The sequence below is a fragment of the Lissotriton vulgaris genome, chromosome 7 (genome assembly GCF_964263255.1).
Source record: "Lissotriton vulgaris chromosome 7, aLisVul1.2, whole genome shotgun sequence".
NCBI lineage: Eukaryota > Metazoa > Chordata > Amphibia > Caudata > Salamandridae > Lissotriton > Lissotriton vulgaris.
In genome coordinates, this window is record NC_141695.1 from 1,526,934,542 (window position 1) to 1,526,955,808 (window position 21,267).

At 49.0% G+C, this 21,267-nt stretch overlaps 1 protein-coding gene across 1 annotated transcript in view; it reads left to right on the forward strand.

The window, feature by feature from the left end:
• Positions 1 to 21,267, forward strand: part of NFATC2IP (nuclear factor of activated T cells 2 interacting protein) — a 637,099-nt gene that overhangs the window by 58,705 nt on the left and 557,127 nt on the right. Inside the window, exon 2 of the mRNA XM_086932403.1 lies at positions 485 to 3,394. Coding sequence (XP_086788529.1) covers positions 485 to 3,394 — 2,910 coding nt within the window. The remainder of the gene's footprint in view (positions 1 to 484; positions 3,395 to 21,267) is intronic.

Here is a 21,267-nt window from a genome sequence, read left to right on the forward strand (position 1 = left end):
GAACGTCCCAATAAGAATCTGTTCTCTCGCTTTGCCTTGTGTCCCGGATCTTGATAATCCTTCACGTGCCGAGCTCTCCAGTGCCTGATTGTGTGATGTCGCTGGCTCTGGAGTGGTCCTCACTCTACAAAATCCTGCTTTTATTAATATGGAGAGGAGATTATAGCCATTGTGTGCTGAAACTGGTTCGCACTTTTGAAGTGTAAAAGTAGGGTTACAAAGCAGTGGGGAGGAAAATACAGACTGCTTCATAACCACCTTTTGTAGCAAAGTCATAAATGGCAAGATAGTCACCAACCGAAATAGCCCGTTTTGAAATGGGAGTTGCAAGACTAGCACAAGCTGTCATACCGGGCTATAATTTGAATCCGGTGCATAATGGGGGAGGGTGTGGGGGTGGGATTACAGCCATATTAATAATTGAGTGAGCTTTGTCAATGAAAAATAGCCATCAGAATAACTTTCTTTACTTTTTTTCTGGCAGGCCCATCCTCGTGGTGATCAGTACTTACGAACTGGATCCAAATGTCCCATGCGGAATTCATCATCCAATGGTCACCAGAGAACGGGAAACCCACCGCTAACCAGGTCCAGAGGCCCCCTGAGCACACCCTTAGTACGAGGACCAAGGCAAGTCTCTGGCACACACTGTGCAGGAGGGGATGGTGGGAATGTCTGGGAGCCACACTCTGCAGGGCCCAGGAGTCCCTTCCACACACCAGTGAACCAGACATGGAGCCGGTTCAGAGGTCTCCTGAACACCCCTGCATTTCCACAGTGGTACTGGCCCAGAGTTTGCCTAGGTACACCTATCAATATACCAAGGAACTGTCCCGGTGGTCCTATTAGCATGCAAGCAATTCAAGAGATGAGAGCACACAATGCGCCAGTGGCGGCTGAGCACTGTTGGAACCATTCCAACAAACCCAGAGGCCAATGGAAAAGGCGCGTTACGGACCGGAGTGTGCTAGTGGGGCCCAGGTCCTCTACAAAGAATACTGGGTCACAGATAGTTACTAGATCCAGTGTGCCTACTACAAGCAAGCAGATGACTAGATCTACGGGACCCATTGAGGGCTGTGAAGTGAAGAATGCACATACTGAATCAAAGCCCTGCCAACCTTCTAATTTTGCTCAAGTCGAACGACGTTTCAGAGGGTTGATTCAAAGGTCACATCCTCAATCAACCTCAGCAAGTGTTTTGGGCTCATCAGCACACACCACTATCAGCTGCCCTGCTAGGGACACCCTGAGGGAGACATCTGCCAGCCACCTGGCCAGTAATACCCCAGGGCAGGCAGTTCCAGTCACCCGTGTGAGGAGCACAACACCCAACTCCCCAGCCTGCACCGCCGTGGTGATCCCAAGCCAGCCTGCTCTGAGCGGCACTGGTAAGGAACGACTAGTACCACAAGTTCCAAGTACTGCAGAAGGCGGCACACCTACAGAGCCTACCCACAATGGCTCAGCCATGATTCTGAACACACCAGAAGTGAGCAGCCCAGCTAGGAGCGCACCAACGCAGACCGATCTCGGAAGAACAGAAAGAATTACTCTAAGCGAGCCTGCCTCAGGCATTCCGTCTACTAATACACCAATCCAAGCAGATACCAACAGTACAGCAATCCAAGAAGATACCAACAGTACATCAATCCAAGCAGATACCAACAGTACAGCAATCGGAACACCAGCTCAGGCAGTCAGACACTTTACCACAGGCGCTCAAATGAAACCACTACCGAGTGGCCCTGTAAAAATCAGGCAATGGCCACTGGCTCCCTGGATGCCAGTTATTAAACCTCCTGAGTTACGCTGTTGCACTTTGGGTGCAATGATGGAGCAAAACTGTAGCGATTCCAGTGAGATGGTACCACAGCAGCCACATCCCGCAGGTACTGGGAAGAGCCGATCAGTACAGCTATCCACCAGCAGTTCAGCTAGTAGCATGCCGATCCAGAATGCCCGAAGCAGCCCAACCAGTACCACAGCAACACAGACCTTCTCAAGCAGCCTAGCAAGTTGTACATACATGCAGGCAGCCCCCAGCAGCACTACCGTACAAAAACTAACCTTGCCCAGCACCCCATCTGATAGCGCACACATGCAAACAGACCCAAGAAGCCCAGATAGTAGCACACAACGGCTGCCAATCTCGGATAGTCCAGCTAGTGGCACACTACTGCAGACCACCACAAGCAGCCGCCCAGCCAGTACCACACCAATACAAATGGCCTTAAAAAGTTCATCTAGTTTTATAGAGCCAGAAAATTCATCTAGCAGCACTACTGCTAGCATGCAAACACAGATAAACCCTTGCAGCTCAGTCTGTAGCACAGCAGTGCAACCATCCTTCCACATTCCAGCCAATAACTCTACAATGGAGAAGGCCCCAAACAGGCCAGTGAGTACCACGCCAATACAAAGGACATCAAACAGTCACAGTGGAGCCTCCCCACTGCAGGAAGCTCCAAGCAGCATGACCAATAGCATACAGACAACGACTGCCTCTAGCTGCACTGCCAGTGGTTCACCAGTGCAGACTAGCCAAGAGAGCCCAGCCCATAACACAATAAATACAGTAGACCTCAGCAGCTTTGCTGGGAGCAAGTCAACACAGCCAGTCATTAGCATACTGTCTGCAAGCAGCCCTGTGCAGCCCAGTCGTCCTGTCAAAGTCCGGCCAATGCAGCTGGCCCCATGGATGCCAGTCAGGTGCCAGTCATTGCAGGTGCAAACTTGTGCTCCAGTTTTGAAGCAGAACTCCAACAACTGCACTATTGGTCCATTAACCAAGGAAGACCCGCGCGGGTTGGCTGTTCCTATTCAGTCAGACCTCAAAGGTTCTCAGACTACAAAATCAGTGCAGTCCACCGAAGACATGATTTGTATGAGCACAACATTACAGCCAGTCCTCACAGTTAACCAACCAATCCAGTCTTCATGTAGGAGGTCCAATAAGAATGCCAGCACACAACGGGCCTGTCCGCTCAAGAGGAGTCGACTAGGCCAGCAGGCACTTCATGGTCGTTCCTCCCCATCACAGTTGGTACTCTGTGGTCATAGTAATAATGCTCCATCAAAGCAGACTACTGGTATACCCGCTGAGAGTGTACCACCTGAGGACACCCAGAGCATGTCTGTAATGGGCACTCACATACAGTTGTCCATAACGACACCTAGTAAGGACACAGGAAATGAGCTTTGCGATCAGGGGCCATGTATTGCAAAGGACTCCAAGGAACTCGTCCATAATATGACTTTGAGCAGTGCTTTGGACTACAGTGTGACCAGTGGACTATATCAAGAAATCCCTACTGATGAGAGCAGTGATGAGGCGTGCAGCAAGGCATTTCCGGAGACAGAACCCGGCCCATGCATTAATTGTGCGCAAGCGGTAGGTAAACATCACTTATTACTTGGGGAAATACTTGGGAATTAAGTATTTACCACATATGCTTTTAAATTTGGTTTCTCGAATATGCCCAAAATTAGATTGCCATCAAGCAAAGTCTCCTGAACATAATCTCCCTCCTGGGCCACTCAGTCTCTTGACACCGGTATCTCGCTCATCCCAAAAGTCCTTTAACTTACAGGTATACCCTTATGTACGTCTTTGAGATGACACATTTTCCCCTTGGAATAAACTTTTCGGAACTCGTAGGGATTCTCTGATCTTGCCTCCAATCCCGGGAAAACCTTCCTGGAATGAATAATTTTATATATTGGGTAGTGAGCTTCTCAATATGAACCTCTGGGCTACTCGAGCTCCAGTAATTCCTTAAAGCATTTCTAACTTGTGATGGTGGTTGGAGAGTGGATGTTATCACAATATTAGGCTGGTTAGGAATTGGCTCATGAAATATTTCTATATCTCAATTGGCTGCTAGTGGAGTGCTTGATGCTGCTGCCTCTGTCACTATGCTGACGAAACACAGAAGTGCAATTTCCGCATAATTGTATCTCTAATCTATTGCATCTGACTTGGCACTATTCCATGCGCCTGGAATAGCTATTGTGTATTTTTATGTGCAAGATTGCTTTGTAATTTGATTGACAATAGCATACATCATTCTGCAAATAATTTTGCAGGCTAATCTACGTTTTCAGCGTGTGCAATATGAGAAGGTAGTGGTCTGTTTCTGGGGGCTGCTAGAGCAGTGTTCATACTCCCTTATACTTGCCCCAGTTTGGTACCCCACTACAGGCATACATCTGATTAGAGTGCAGCAGGCAGGCCCTCGCGCAAGCCATGCCTAAATGTGTTCAGTTGAACATTTAATGTTTAATAGGATGGGTTTTAGGGGTGGTTTAGCTCCCCTCTAGGGATATAGAAAAGCAGGAAATGCTCGACTTTGGCTACTTTTTATAAGGGGAATGTTAGAAATGGACAACTCTAGTTGGCAGAGGTAGGTACCTTTGTCGAAATAGGGATCTTTCTTCCTAGTCGGGGTAAGGGGGCTACACTCCTCAAATAACTCCTGCTCACCCCCTTGGTAGCTTGGCACGAGCAGTCAGGCTTATCTCAGACGCAGTGTAAAGCATTTGCACATAACCAACAGTAATACAATGAAAACACTACAAGAGACTACCACACCAGTTAAAAAAAAACAATATTTTTATATATCCAAAACAAGACCAAACTATAAGAATCCAACATACAGTAATTAAAAAGTATATATACTTTGCAAGATATCTTTAAAATTGCAGAAATACCTTAAACACAGTTAGTGCGAGTCAGTAACTCTGGCAGTGGCTACCCTGATGCTGAAAACAGACTAACGGTTCTTTCTGAGCGCGTCAGTACGGGCTAGCGAAAGCGTGGACAGACTCTGTAACAGTACATTTCTCGTTGCGGCTGGCACGTTGGTGCGAGCCAGTCGTAGCAACTGTCCCGTTGCGTTGCTAAATTGAAGCGGTACAGGGTGCAGTGCCCTCTTGATGCAGTGCAGGCAGCGGCTCGTGACCATCGTCCAGACTGCGTCGGTGAGACCAAGGCTTATGGTGCAGGGTGAGGCATTTTTTGATGCAGTACAGGCAGGTTGTGGTGCAAGTGGGAGCTGACATCAGTCGGCCCAGACTGCTGTGTAGGACGAGGTGGTGCATAGTCTTATGAGGGGTACCGCCTAGCCAGGATGTGGTCACGGGTGTCAAAGTCAACCGCAGCGACTGCGTTTGAGAACAGGATGGCATAGTGAAGCGAGGCGGTGCAGAGTGCAGTGCTCACAGGTCACAGTGCATGCAGCGGCTCAGTGGTGGCAGTCGTCATTGACGAGACCAGGGTTGTGGTGTGAGATGCGGCCATGCCTGCTGCCAGGGCACAGAGCCAGCCACAGTCTGTTGCATTTCCCTTCTCTGTGGCAACTGAAACAGTGGTACCCAGAGGTTGCTCAAGTCTTTGCAGTCCCTGAGACTTCAGACTAGGAGGCAGGCTCACCTTCAAGCCCTTGGAGATACTCCGCACAAGTAAAGAAAGGCCAGTCCAGCCCTTTCACTGCCCAAGGCAGAAGCAGCAACTGCAGGTCAACCCAACAAAGCAACACAGCACAGGGGCAGGGCTCCTCCTGGCAGCTCTTCCAGCTCTTCTTGGCAGGTTCCTTGATTCCAGCTGGTTCTAAAGTGTTGGAATCTGGGCCCCAATATTTATACTCAAAATTCCTTTGTTCTCAGGCAGAATGTCTGTCCTCTGCCAAAACCAGTTCTTCCTCTCTGGCCCAGCTTCACAGCAGGAGGTGGAGACAGCATTGTCCAAGGCAGACAGGACCTATTCAGTTGCAAGGGAAATCTCCTCCCACTGATCTGAATGGAGCCCAGGTCTAATCAGCCCAGCCCTGGCTCATTCAGGATTGGTAGGGCACACATCAACCCCCCCCCCCCCTTTGCTGGCCTTCTGAGAGAATGCATCTTCCCAACCCCTGTCACTCAAAAGCCAGACAGTCAATACAAAAAAAACCAGCAGAGGCACATACAATGGCTAAGCAAGAACATACCTACTTTCTAAATATTTTCAAACACAACATAAAAATCGACTTTTTTAAAAACCTATTTTATTGGTTTTCGTACAAAACATCTTGACATGGTACAAAACAACTATGTAGTTATAGGTTACATACCATTGCTCCGGAATGGAATAATCTACGACAACTTCTTGTATATAATTCAGTAGATGTAACAGCAGTGCCGACCATGGTTATAAGTATAGGTACCACAATAACCGTACTTAGTGGGTATATTTAGTCTTCATGTCAACATAAGTTTCCGACCCCTCCTCCCTAGTCCTATGGACTGTACGCCCTTCCTCCCCACCCCCTTTGACTCACTCCTATCCTCTTGCAGAATCATAATGTGCGCAGTTCTACTATATTTGTACATGTATTCCTGACTGTATGGCATGCAGATACGTATGTTCCCACAGTGGTATTAATTGGGTGGTTCTGTCTCTGTACATCCAACTTTGGTATGAACTATATAGTTATTACCCATGTTATATCATGTTGGGGGGGGGGGGTTATGAATAGTTAGTTTTCTATCCCATTCCAGAGAGATTGGCGTCTTCCGCATGCCTCTACTTTCCTCCGTCCTTATTGTCATGCTTTCGCCTTTTCTCCCATCTGACCACCTCCCCATTCCAGTTGAGCGTCGCAGGAAGCATCGCAGACTTCTCCCGAATGGTAATTGATCATTTTGCTAGTATCAAGGCTAAATTAGCATATCAGGTTTGTACTTTGTTTCTTGTGGCCAAGTCGCAGGCCCAGTATACAGTATTTTGCCGTATCGCCTCTGGCATTACTCGCTACAGTCCCTAAGACCCTTAACTGTAGCCCAGAAGGTAGCCAGACGTGGGCAGGCCCACATTTGCACCAGGTCAGCTGTATGTGCAAGACATTGTGGGCAGCAGTCCCTTGCCTCTGGATACATTTTACTTAATTGATGCAGTATGAGAGAGGCCCTGCTCAGCACCATGTATTGAATGAATTCAAATTTGGCATTAAGGGATACCTTCTTGGGATACTCAAGGAGGGAGTCCCATTCCTTGTCTGACAGTTCTCTCCTGATGTCAGCATTCCACTTTTCTCTAAGTGCTGCCAGGGAGGTTGCCGCATGGGAACCGATACCTCTATAAAACCACTGAATAAAGTGAGGCCCGTTCACCATAAGGTTTTAGTGTATGCACTAGTTTGTGTGTTGGGGGTTCTTTATTATCTGATGCCCAATTCCGTTTAATGTATCTGGTAAGGCTTACATGCAGAGTTTAAAGGGACCGTGGGACACCCTGCTCCCATTGTAAAGTTCTTGTGATCTAGTAACATACTTTCCCTGAACAGCAGCCCAACAGTGTTCACTCCTTTCCTGTGTACACCTGGCGATGCTCTTGGCAGTGATTACACCTGTAGGTGTGGGGATCCCAACTAATGGAACATTGGGGGTGTGTGGGAGTACCTCGTCAGTGTATTGTAATGCTCTCTTCCAGTAGGTAAGGGCTACTTTCAGTAGGGTGGGTGCCGTGAATGGAGTCTACCCTCTGGGCAACAAGGTATGAATGCTACCTCGGTCTAATATTTGCAGCGCCATCCCTATCTCGTGGAGTTTATTGTAGTAAAGTGGTATCTGCTTCTTATGGAAACCCCCACTTTTTGCTTGATGTCTCACTGTTTTCACTAGTTAGACTAGGGTCCTGATTAGCAGGATCCCAGTCAATCTGCTTTCTCTTAAATTGTCATGCATGTACTTTGGTACAAGCCAGATTGGATACCGGCTTACCCTTATAAGTCCCTAGTATATCTTACACCAAGTACCCAGAGCATGGGTACCCCAGAGTCATACCATGGACATAAGCATGTATTATGTCACCCATGAGAGGCCATTCAAAATGGAACTTGAAGTCTGCTACTGCAGCCTGAGTAAGATGGTGCTGACACCACTTAGATATAGGTTCACTATATCTATAGTCACTAGACTTAAAACTTATAAGTCACCCCTATAGCAGGCCTTAACAATCCCGAAGGCAGGGTGCTGGGTTTAGTGAGAGGGTGCCCCTGCACGAGCAGAGCCTCTCTGCAGCCTTCGGAGAACATTCTCCTGGGTTGTCTGTGACTCAGCCAGACACATAGGTAGAGGTGTATTAGAACCTCATGGTAAATGCTGTCTCAAACAGATGCATAGACATATCGAGTTTGGTATCAAACATCTTGGAATCATACCTCCACACCAGTAACTGGTGTGGGAGATATGATTTCACACTTCTGAAGCGAGCTTTGTGGGGTCACTGGTTTTACCAGTGCCAGCCTTCTCAACCCGGACAGCACAAAATGGATGCTGCCGACCAGAGACGCCTTTCTGCCCTCCAGCTGCTGAGCCAAGCTTGAGCAGAGGAAGGCAGCACAATAGGCATCCTGTCACAGGGAGGTGTGACCACCTCCCAGACAGGATTTAGTGTATTTGGGCTGGATGTTGCACTCTGAGAGTGCCTGAAAGTCAGTACTGGGGGCACATTTGGTGTCCCTGTGCATAGTCCAGCTCAAACCAGTTCCGGAAGCCATTGACTCCCGCTCTGGTGTGCAACTGGACAAAGGACATGGGTGTAGCCACCCCTCTGTTCTGCCCCTCCCCTAGGAGGGGCCCCTGAATCTGTCCAACCCTCTCCCGTGGGTATAAAATGGGTTACCTGGCTACAGGACATTGGATTTTATGTGGACCAGATTCTACAAAGAAACTGCTAACCTTCGACCGTCTGGACACCTGGACTTCGCTGGACCTAGACTGGGATTGAATTTGTCCCCCTTTCCATCCAAAGCTTAGTTTGTACCGTGACCTCATACAGACACCCTGTGGGGCACTTTAGACAACAGAAGAAACTCCCTTGGAGTGAAGGAGTCACTCCCCTGCTTTGCAGGCACCTGTAGCGCAACTGAACGGTAGCTGCTCCTGAGCTCCTGCGGACTCTGAAGATTTCGGCAACACAGGAGGTAGGTTCCTGAAGATCCCTGTGGTTGATCTGCCCTCTCACTGAGTTCGATGACAGTATTCCTTGTGGGGGCTGCGTAACCTGAACCCCTGTGCACCAGGTCCATTTTCAAGTGCATATGCTTGTTGGTGATACCTTAGCTTGTGCATTGGACCCCATGTGGTCCTGATCCTGAGCAGTATTTGCACCAAAGAACTCTGGCCTCCTCGCACGGTGTACTCCGTGGGCTGGTGCTTTGCAATCTTGCTTGTGGTCCCCTTGCAACTCCTGGTCCTTCGGCCTGTGGGTCCTTCTGATGGTCATCTAGATTGTTCTTGGGCTTACCTGGTTGCCACAGACATGTCCTGACTGGCCATTGCTTGGTGAGTCACCTGGACCTTGCTTGTCCACTACGTAACCTGTTTGACCTTCCTGCATGTGTTGCTTTTGCCAAGGCTTGTTGGTGCTCCCGCCAGATACCGACTCCTCTGCACTAGACATCCTTCATGGGACAGCTCACCTCTGGCTCCTGGTCATCCTCAATGTTGCCTGGTCCTCATGACTGCAGTCCAGCATCCCTTCTCACCTGAAGCACCCAACATCGGTGGGAATTTGTCTCCCGAGCCCGTGGTCACCTTGAAGTGCCCCAGACTCTGTTCCCTCTGCTTTCAAGTTCCTTCCATCCAGAATCCAGGCTTGGATTCCACCGGACCCTTTCACCTTCACGGCAGCAGTGCTTCTTCACAGCCTTCCATAGAGTACTAGAGTTTCCGACTCCACTTCAGACCTATGCACCCGGCTTCCCTGGGTTAGGTAACTCTGATACTACAGTATCCACAGGTGGAGTGGCGCTTTAAACTCAAGTTCCGAAGGGTTTTGCTCAAAGTCCTCCTAGAAGGGTCCTTAAACTTTAACTTTACAACTGCGACTTTCCCATAGAGTAGTACGGAGCATACAGTCGTGTTTCCTCAATGCACCTGTCCTCCGTGTATCTCCTGTGTCATCACCTTGGGTGGTTCCTTGGGGTACCAGCAATTCTACGTGCTCTAGGCACGATGTGATTGTTATAACACTATTTTAGTATATGGTTTGGTCTCCCCCGGTAGCCCGCTGTGCTACTTACAACTGTTCTATTGATCCAGTATTGTGTGCTTTGTGCTCTATCCTCGTAGAGGATAGTAGAGTGTTATATTAATGAATACATATTTTTATATAACTATTGTGTGGTTCTCATTTGTTTAGTCATTCAGGAGGTGATGTTCTGGTAAAACAAGCTGCTTTACATTCCTTCAAGATTAAGACTGAAGGCTGCTCTCCATAGCTACCACTAGGATAGCTTTCAATAAGGTTATCTTTGACCTTCTACATCATATGGGTCGTGTGGACTGGTACAGGGTGCCCACTTTAATTAGTGGACAGCATATACCAGGCCACCTTCTCAGTTATGACCTGAAATTCAGTATGATAACCACTGCAGTTGGCTCGCATAGCAATATGCCCTGAAATCTGGAACTCCCATTCCCCCCCTTGTCTGTTTACAGCTGGAGTTTCGAGAGCCCCACTCTCCTGCACCCCCTTTTCCATATTAGATCTAGTATGAGTGTGTTTAGAGTTTTAAAGAAAGCAGGTGGGATCACTATTGGTACATTAGTTAAGTAACAGGGCATTCTTGTGAGCATGACCATTTTTGTGATGGTGACTCTACCTGCCACTGAGTGGTAGTGAAGTCTAAAATGTTATTTGAGCTTTAAGTGCCTTGATTGTCCATATGAAATTGCCATCCAGCAGCTCCTGTGGACCCCTGTATATTTGTTTACCTAGGTATTTGAAAGTGATGGGCACAATTGGGAGTACGGGGGGTCCGAAGTGAATTTGCTCTATTTGCTCCTCTGTGTAGAAATGAACATAAAAACAATCTTTACAAAATGATGCATTTTTACATTGAGTTCAGGCATACAAAATGATGCATTTTTACATTGAGTTCAGGCATACTAATCTTTACTTCCCTATCTTGTCTCAATGGAAAGTTATATTTATAAGAGGTTATAAATAAACTCCCATTCTACCATCTATGGGACAGCAAGCCTTTCTATAGTGAAAAACTAAATGCACTGAGATTCACTACTAGGGCATTGTACACACACCAGTACATGTCCCACCTTTAAAATACACAGCACCCTGCCCACAGGGGCACCTTGGGCCTACCTTAGGGGTGACTCTGCAGTGGCAGGTCTGAGTTACCTTTACAGGCCTACTTCAGTGGGTGGCACTATCGGTGCTGCAAGCAGACTAGTGAGAAAATTACAAAAAACAATTTGATGGACAGAATGTAGATCAATGTCTTACATTCACCCCAGTACAAGGATCTGGGCCTAAATCCATCGTTTTTTGCACTCCACACCACCCTGGGTTAGATAATGGCTCGATAACCGGTCCGGTCCTCGGATGCTTGATTCCGTTCTGGGAAGGACATGGCTTTTGTAGTTCGGACTGGACTGTTCCCATGGGGCACAGGGTCAGAGCTGATTTGCATATCGCCATTGTCTAACCCAGGGTGGTGTGGAGTGCAAAAAAAGATGGATTTGGGCCCAGATCTTTGGACTGGGGTGAGTGTGTGACATTGATCCACATTCGGTCCATCACCTGTTGTGTTTGCATATTCCGCCCTAAGTGCGCTGGGGATGCCCAGACGTGGGTCCCAGGCACTCCACACCACTGGAGTGAAGCTAGCCGGGCTGATGAGAGGTGTTACCTCGAAACCGGTCCGGTCCTCGGATGCTTGATTCCGTTCTGGGAAGGACATGGCTTTTGTAGTTCGGACTGGACTGTTCCCATGGGGCACAGGGTCAGCTGATTTGCATATCGCCATTGTCTAACCCAGGGTGGTGTGGAGTGCAAAAAAACGATGGATTTGGGCCCAGATCTTTGGACTGGGGTGAGTGTGTGACATTGATCCACATTCGGTCCATCACCTGTTGTGTTTGCAAGCAGACTAGTAGCATTTGATGTACAGGCCCTGGCACGCTCAGTGCACTATACTAGGGGCTTACCAATAAATCAAATATGCCAATCTTTGAAACACCAATCCAGAACACAATTTACACAGAGCATATGCACTTTAGCACCGATCAGCAGTGGTTAAGTGCCCAGAGTCCTAAAACCAACAAAGACCGGTCAGGAAAAAAATAGGAGGAAGAAGCAAAACGTTTGGGGATAACCCTGCCAAAATGGCCATTTTCAACCGATGACATCCAATGATTGGGAATTGAAGACTAAGGGGGCCTGTGACCAGAAGACCTGTCACTTAAATAATAAAAGTAGAGTCAAGGGCTACACAAGACTAGTGTATACAGTATAAATTTTATTTTTGTGGTGGCGGGACATGGCCTGTTAGATCAGGCTGTGGGCTCGCTCCTTGTAAATTCTGGCACACTGCGGTATGCTTTGGACTGAGCACAAGCGCTCCTGATCACCTTTATTAATTGCTATGAATGCCCTCTGTCGGAGTGCATGCCAAACATGTACAACCAGAACAAGTCCACCAGGGGGCACAATATCCCTTCTAATCTATTCAAATACGTCCATCTCTGCGGCGGTGCTGTCTTAGTACATAAGGGGGGAAACTATTTACTATATTTTAAAATAAGTTTATTGCATCTTTTCATTGTTTTTTAGTTAATTATTTCAATTTACATATTTTTACCCTGAGTTCCTCCGATGTGTGATCTGGCTGTGAGATCTGTCACTCCATTGACTTCGAAGGTGATTTATCTGACTAAGGGAGTGTCTCCTTCCTTATAGAAGGAGAACCGGTCTCTGGTTTATTGGCTTGACATGAATACCTGCATTCCCTGCTAGGACCGCCGAACAAATCTCCTCACTAACTTTAATATCCTTTCGAATACACACAGTGATCATAAGCAGTTGTCCAGTGAATTCAGATGGTGTGACTCGAAGTAAGAAAATCCTGCGTTACAAAAACTTATTACAAAGGAGCAGGTTGCAGGGTAAGTTAGGCTAAGGTTATCCTAGCCTATTTCTTAGAGAAGTTGGTAGCAACGAGTGGTAATGATTTTGCAGCCAGACTACAGGCATATGCTGTTGACCAAGATATTATGGACTCATTTTCTAATATCGGCTTATGAGTTCAGTCCGCTCTTACTAGGAAGGGGAGAAGGCCAGCTAACTCCGGAACTTAATGGTTTGATAATTGCTCTAAAGGTCATAAAGCCTTATTGACTGTTCCACCCCATAAACAGATCTCAAGCAGCAGCAAAGGAGTCCAGGAGACAGTACAATACTGCAGGTCTCCTTTAAATCTTGTATAGACTTCTGGGCCCAATCAACTTGCACTTAAATGCAGCATCACAAGGGCATATCCCTCCTGCTTGGCAAAATCTGTGATAGTGACGATTTTCAAAAACGGAAACCAAGCTGATCTGGCTTGTTATAGGTCCATTTCCCGAATACTAATGCTGAAGTGAGAATTTTTGGTCAAGCGTTGCTGAACTGTTTGACAGAGGGCTGAGCAGCAGAATATGCTGACACATTCAATATGGTTTTAGGCCAGGTAGAAGGACGATCGAACAGAATTTGAACCTATATTTACTGATTAATAAATATTCTACTGCTAAAGGAGGTTCCATTCTGTAATGTTATCGTTCCCCCCCCCCCCACAATGATGACGCTGCAACCTTGGTGCTGGTTCAACCTTGCTTTATTAGACACGTCTATCCCTAAAGAGCGCCGACGCAAAGGTAGTTACTCATAGTCCATTGTTCAATTCATAGTCTCTGAATCTGGCTGGTTTGACCACCACCCTACCCCTGCGGGTCAGTCTTACCGGGGTGTTGGCGTTCTCACTACCATTGCTTCCTTCAAACTCCTGCGCGGCCGTGCCTCCTTCACTTTCTCTTCGACATCCTCCTGCCCTCTGCTCCTGATCATGTACCACTGTCTCTAGTTCTTGTGGGCCTTCTCCGTCCTCCCCAGCCGTGGTCTCTGGGGGTTCCTGCTCAGCCGATTCAGTCTCTTCCTCCCCAATTCCTGTGGTTCTTTGGTCCCAGCTCAAGATTGTTACATCTTGCCATGCGGTCCTGCGACCACACGTTTCCGTCGCTCAGCAAGGCTGCCCTGCCTAGGACTTCTTTCACTTGCATGGGCTTGCTGCATTTGCTCTCCCCCTTCCTCTGCGCGTTGGCCAACCTCACTCGCACCCATTCTCCTTCCTCCAGGCCAGTGCTCCGTACATTCCGCCTGCGGTCGTAATGGCTGGTGTAGACCGCTTGGGCCCTCTCAAGGTTGGCTCGCACCACAGCGGGTGACCATTCGCTAGTGACTGTTTTTTCCTTCCACACTCTGTTGTCTTGTGTAAATGGTTCGCGTCCTCTCAGTATTTGAAACAGGCTGTAGCCCGTGCTTGTGGGCGTGATCCTGTAGGCCCAGATCATGTGCCAAATTTCCACTTCCCAGTCTTTGTCGTCGGATATGGCAGCTTGAATCAACCCAATCACTACCCTATTGAACCGCTCCACTAAGCCGTTCCCGGCGGGGTGGTAGATGGCTGTGTGTTTGGCTACAATGCCATTCCTGCTCATGAAATTATTCCACTTCTCTGACTTGAACTGGGGTCCATTGTCACTGAGCACTGCCTTGGGAATGCCTTCCCTCACGAAGGTATCTGCCAGAAACTTGATGATGGTATCCGCTTCCATGGTTTCTCCTATCATTATCTCGGGCCATTTAGAGTACCGGTCCACCATAACACACACGTACTTTTGGACTCCTCGTATGTCCAGAACCGGGCCCAAGATGTCCACACTCAGCTCCTCCCAGGGGTTCTTTGGTAGTTCGAACTTACCCAGTTCGGGGAGGAGTGGTTTAAGGGCTTTATCGGCTCCTTGGCATCTGCCACAGTTCCTTACATGTCTTTCTGCTCAAGTCCATTCCCAGCCACCAGTAGTCTTGCCTGGTCCTCAATCTTAGTTTGCAGATACCAAGGTGTCCCTCATGGAGTGTATCTAATAGTCTGTTGATGATGTTCACGGGTGGTATTACTTTCTCACCCCTGTGCACAAACACTCCCTTGTCGTCCATCGACAGTTCTTCTCTGATTTCATAGTCGGGCCTGAGTTCCTTGAGCGTTCTCTTCTCAGGCCATCCTTGGGTAATGAACTTCTTCACTTCCTTCAGCGCCACACCCTCGTCATATGCCTGTTTCCATTCTGGGAGACTGATGGAGGCCTCCTGGTCCTCTGTGCGCAACCCATTCCTCCATTCCTGCATTATTCTCATCACTTGATTCCATGGCAGCTGCCCTGCTTAGGTAATCTGCCACTCGGTTCTTGTTCCCTGGTATATGCTCCACGTCGTACCTGAACTCTAGTAATTTCAGTGACATTTTTGAGATCCTTGGTGTGGCTTCAGCATGTCTGCTTGACGTCAGCACCTTTAGCAGGGGTTTATGGTCTGTTCTTAATAGGAAGCGTGTGCCCCACAGGAACTGTCTGAACCTCGATGTGGCCCACACCACTGCCATCATCTCCTTCTCAATTACGCTGTACCGCTTTTCGGTGTCCGACAGTGTGCGTGAGGCGAAGCTTATGGTGTCCATCTGTCCTTGTCCCCTGTCCTGCATGAGGACTGCCCCCAGTCCTTTATCGCTGGCGTCCGTTGTCAAAACAGTTCTGCCTTGGGGGTCGTACCCTTGGAGTGGAATGGCTTCAGTGATTGCCTTTTTGACTGCTTCAAATTCACCCTGTGCCTCTTCTCACCATTGGAACTCAGTGTTATCTCTCGTTAGTTGCCTCATGTGGTGGGTCCTTGAGGCGAAATGTTGCACAAATTTCCCGTAGTATTCGGCCATGCCTAGAAATTACTTGACCTCGTCTTTATTGGTAGGTGGGGGTGCATCGCAGATTGCCTTGACGTTTTCTGCCTTTGGGGTTACTCCCTCCACCCCTATTTCATGTCCCAGGTAAGTTACAGATGCCATTCCGATGTGACACTTGGGCCATTCCGCTGTGAGGCCTTTCCCTTCCAGGATCTGTAATACCTTCTCCAGTTTTGCATCATGGTCCGGCTTGTCTCGGCCCATCACCAGGATGTCGTCCTGGAAGTATTGGACACCGGTGGTTTTCTGGAAGAGCTGGTGCATTAACTTCTGGAAGACTGCGGCTGCTGAGGCCAACCCAAATGGCATGCGGCGAAATTGGTAACACCCAAACGGAGTGATGAACGATGTGAGATGGCGGCTCTCCGGATGTAGGGCAATTTGGTGGTAGGCGGAAGTCAAGTCAATGGTCGAATACCATTTGATGCCCCGGGTGCTGGCCAGCATCTCCTCAATTCTTGGCAGAGGGAACTTTTCCACCACAATGTTCTTATTGAGCTCCCTAAGGTCAACGCACAACCTGACCTTTCCGTTGGTTTTTTTAACTACCACCAATGGCGCCAGCCATTCCGCGCATGTGATGGGCTCGATGATCCCTTTCCTTTCCAGGTCCTGGAGTTCTTCTTGGACCGCCTCTCGTACCGCGATGGGGATGTTCCTGGCCCTGTGAGAGACGGGTACTGCCTTGTATTTCAGAATTATTTTGTGTGAGAATTTCTCTAGTTTTCCCCACTGTGCCTCCAAACACCCTGGGGAACGCTTTCCTCCATTTGTCCAGGTCCGGCCATGTTCCCTGTTCCGTTAACAAGATCTGTTCCTTGACCCCCGGATCTAACTTGATGCCTAGGTCGCCCTGGTCCAGCCACCCCAGCACGGAGGGACCCTTCTCTGATACATACAGCTTGCAGTAGGCTGATCGGCCCCGGAACTCTAATTTCAGTGGCCGGAAACCCGCCATTGGTATGCGGTCCCCGTTGTATGTGACTGGGCGGATGTCTAGTCTCTCCAGTTCCGGGCCTAGTCGTGGCGCAAACTTCTCCTCCCACACTGCCCTCTGGACGATGGTGTACGGTGAGCCGGTGTCTGCCACTACGCTGATCGTGATTCCTCCTATAGCCATCTCCAAGACGGGCTTCATGGTTCTTTTGCCGTCTATACTCATTTGTCCATCCACTCCCAGTACCTGGTCATATATACATAGCACCGTGACCACATCTTCCTCTGACGCTTCCTCCTGGGCGTCGCTGTCCTGGCTGACTAATCTGACCATGCTTTTGGAGGCCTTTTTTCTGCACACCTTCTCAAAGTGACCGATTTATTCCACAGTACATGCATTTGGCGCGAAACGCCGGACATTTCCTATTGTGCGCTTCGTGCGCCCAGTTTCCGCACCTGTAGCATGGTTTCCGGTTCGTTCCCGCTTGCCTTCCTGGCGGCCCTCCATTGCTGCTCCCCCTGGTGTTACTCTTGTCTGCTGCCCTTTTGGTCTGGTGGTCCTTACGGGACTCTTCCTCGTCCACCTTGTTCACCATGGCGCTGGACGCCGTCTCTTTCTTTGTTGCGTCCGCACACCTCTTAGCCAGTTCTGCCCTCTTAACAATGACCATTACGTCTTTCAGGGTGGTTTCTCCACTGGCCCACAGCTTGTCTTGTACGGATGTGCATGTGGTGTGCATCACCACTTGGTCCTTTATAAATTCTTCCTCCCAATTGTCATACTTGCACGTGGCCGCCAGCCGTTTTAATGCTGCCACATACTCCTCTACTGTCTCTCCTGGGCGTTGCTTTCTTTGTTGGAAGTTAAATCTGTCCACTGACACACACACCGCTGGTCTGAAGTGTTCATTGAGGTCGTCGATCGCGTGAGCGTACACGTCATCTGTGCTGTTCCTTTGCTTCGGGACCAGGCTTTAGTAGACTCTCAACCCTTCGGGGCCTAAGTTCAATAGCAAGATGCGCTTCTTCCTCGCTGGTTTAAATGTCTCCTCACTATCATCTTCCAGAACCCCGATTTGAAGTTGTCGATGTACTCTCTCCAGTCCTCCCACTTCATCAGCGGTTCTCCCGGTCTGGGCAGGAACTGCACAGGCGCTGTCGCATTTCCTGTTTGCACGCTCATCCTTTCGCTCTTGATCCTGGGCTAGTGGCTCGTTTGGCCCTTGGGGCTTCCCGGCGCACTGTCTTGTTCTACCTTATATGCGTGGTCCTGGGGACTACCTGCGTCAGCCCCCTCGCTCTTTACCACGGTATCCAGCTTGTTTCTTTGACTCGGTGGACGCTGGTTTTGTTTGGCGCACTGCTTGCCGTGTCTTCTTCAGCTTGCGCCGTTTCCGGCCACTGGGGATCTTCGGGTTGTTTGGCTCTGCAGCGCTCTTCAGGGTGCCTGCTAGGTGGTTGCCGTCGGTGTTTGCTGTGGGGGGTTGGGATCGGCTATCCCACCCTCGTCGCCATTGTAATGTTATCGTTCCCCCCACAATGATGACGCTGCAACCTTGGTGCTGGTTCAACCTTGCTTTATTAGACACATCTATCCCTAAAGAGCGCCGAGCCTCAATTGCCTTAACGGCTCTTCGCGCCAGTCATTTATGCAGCGCGCGTAGCCTTGCGCGGGTGTGGCACGTCACGTGGCCCACGTGACGTGCGTGCACTAGAGCGCGCTACTACATATCTCCCCTTTTTCCAACGCAAAAGTAGTTACTCATAGTCCATTGTTCAATTCATAGTCTCTGAATCTGGCTGGTTTGACCACCACCCTACCCCTGTGGGTCAGTCTTACCGGGGTGTTGGCGTTCTCACTTCCGTTGCTTTCTTCAAACTCCTGCGCGGCCGCGCCTCCTTCACTTTCTCTTCGACATCCTCCTGCCCTCTGCTCCTTATCATGTACCACTGTCTCTTGTTCTTGTGGGCCTTCTCCGTCCTCCCCAGCCGTGGTCTCTGGGGGTTCCTGCTCAGCCGATTCAGTCTCTTCCTCCCCAATTCCTGTGGTTCTTTGGTCCCAGCTCAAGATTTTGTTACATCTTGCCATGCGCCAGTCATTTACGCAGCACGCGTAGCCTTGCGCGGGCGTGGCACGTCACGTGGCCCACGTGACGTGCGTGCACTAGAGCGCGCTACTACACATTCACCTAGCTTTCATGGACCACACCCTCTGCCTTTGAAATGGTCAATAAATCAATGCTCCATGGGGGTGGATGACGCCCTTGTCTGCATGACTTTCACGTTGAGCTTGAGTCTTTTTCTAAGATATGGCTCTGACGGGGAGTGTATGCCACTCTTTAAACTGGGAAGAGGTCTGCCAGGGCTCTATAGTAGCCCATTTATTTTAAACATTAACCATCTGGAGTCTTTCATGGTGGAACAATATTTGGAGATTCAGGGTAGGATGGTGCCTGCTTAGCTGTACTTGGATGAGAACATTTTAATCTTGCCATTTATTTCTACCTTTGGTTGGTGTACCTTTAGAAGTACGCGTCAGTAAACCTACATTAGATATCTCAATAGCCATATAACAAATTAGTCACAATAAAACTAGGACTACTGAAGAAAGATGAAGCCTTTTATTACAGACTCAAACTGATATAAATTAGTCTAAAAAACATATTGTTATAGTATCACAAGAATGAATCTGAATCTCCTAATGAAATTCAGTCTGAAGAGGAAGCACACTAAGAACTATTCTCACACTCTCGCACTTCAGATTGTCCTTAAATGTTCTGTCTCGGCCATGAGACCTCTTCTCCCACCTCGTTAACACGTCTTCTTGCCAAAGTTTTATCCCTTAACTTGCTATTGCTAGAAACCAGTGAAGTGTTGCGCTCTAGCTTCCGACGCTCCCGCGTGATGACGCGGTGCGCTGGAGTGAGAGCGGAACACTTGCGCATGCGCAGGAGATCGCGGCAAAGCGCGCGAACGGCCATGGCACGGCAGAGGCGACCGGAGCAAGTCATGTTTAGACGCTCGGCGCTCTCTTGCATAGCGAAGTTCTAATTCATTAAAGGAACCTGTAGAAGTACCTGGCATCTGTCTTTATTTGGAGGTGAAACTACGACATTACAGTGACGAGGAGTGGCATCTCCCACCAACTTCACCCCAGAAAATATAACGATTGGAATTGCTGCAACGGCGACGCCAGCTACGCACCAAGGTCAGAAATCGTTGAGGGGGCACTAGAAAGAACACGCCATAGGGTGCAAGCACGCTATTCACAAGAGCGCGGCAGCAGCGCACGACCCCAGATACAACGGCGCCGCAGGACCCAGGGCCTACCACTAAACATCCCCAAGGTGAAAAAGGGAGCTGTGACTACACACAACTGAGACCCTGGCAGAAAAAGGAGATAGGGGGATGAAATAGAACACCTCCCCAGCAGGTCACTAGACGGAAATACCAGTGCACCCGGCAGCCCCAAAAGCCAGGGAGAAAACTCGGACCGAGCTGAAAAAAACTGCGCACCAGGCAGCCCCAGGAACCGAGGTGAAGGACCAGAAGTAGTACCCAAGATGAGTAACCAATCGACATCCCTCACTGCACCCATTCCATTCCTACCCAGACCAGGTGAACCCCTGATGAAATGGGAGGATTGGAGGGAATACTTCAAAAACTACGTGGAAGCCTTGGAAGACAAACGGGTAACCATTTCCTAGTGCCAGGAAGAACTGATTACTGTTACACAACCTAGGCCCGGAAGGCGTAAGAGTGTTTGCAAACATTGTACCCGCGACAAGACAAGCGGCGGACGACTGTCTTCAAGCATGCCCTAGAAGATCTAGATAATCACTATCGCCCGGCAGTGTGTCTCCATTGATCTGTTCAACTTCCAACAATGGAAGCAAGAAGAAGGTGAATCCATAGACGATTATGTTGCAGCGTTGTGACGATTAGCGATCACATGTAAATATGGACAACTTCAAGATGAATTCATCAAGGATCAGATTGTAATGCACACCACAAACCGATCAGTCCAGGATAAATTGTGGGCACAAGGAGAAGCAACACTTAAAGAAGTGATTGCAATGGTAAAGAAGGCTGAACTCTCAAAGCGTTGCGCTGAAGCGGCGAAAAAGGAGAACACCCAAAGACAGATGGTCAACAAAATTGATGAAGCTCAAACCCCAAACAGGCAGAGAAAAGCCACTGGAGAGGGGAGACACGAGCCCAAGTGGGCAGGCAAAGCGGGACAGCCAGGGAAACAGTCCACGGACAGCAGATTCTTGTGCTACAGGTGTGGGAGCACAGCACACACAGCCCAGGACAAGCGGTGCCCAGGATTTCGCGCCAGATGCACGTTTTGCGGGCTGGTTGGACATTACAAGAAGGTGTGCCGCAAGAAGGGGAAGAAGTCCATGGTGAAATGCATTGCGCAATCCCAGTCAGAGGACCCAGCTGAAGATCTGGAGGACGATGACACGGTCCTATGTGTCGAAGAACAAGTATT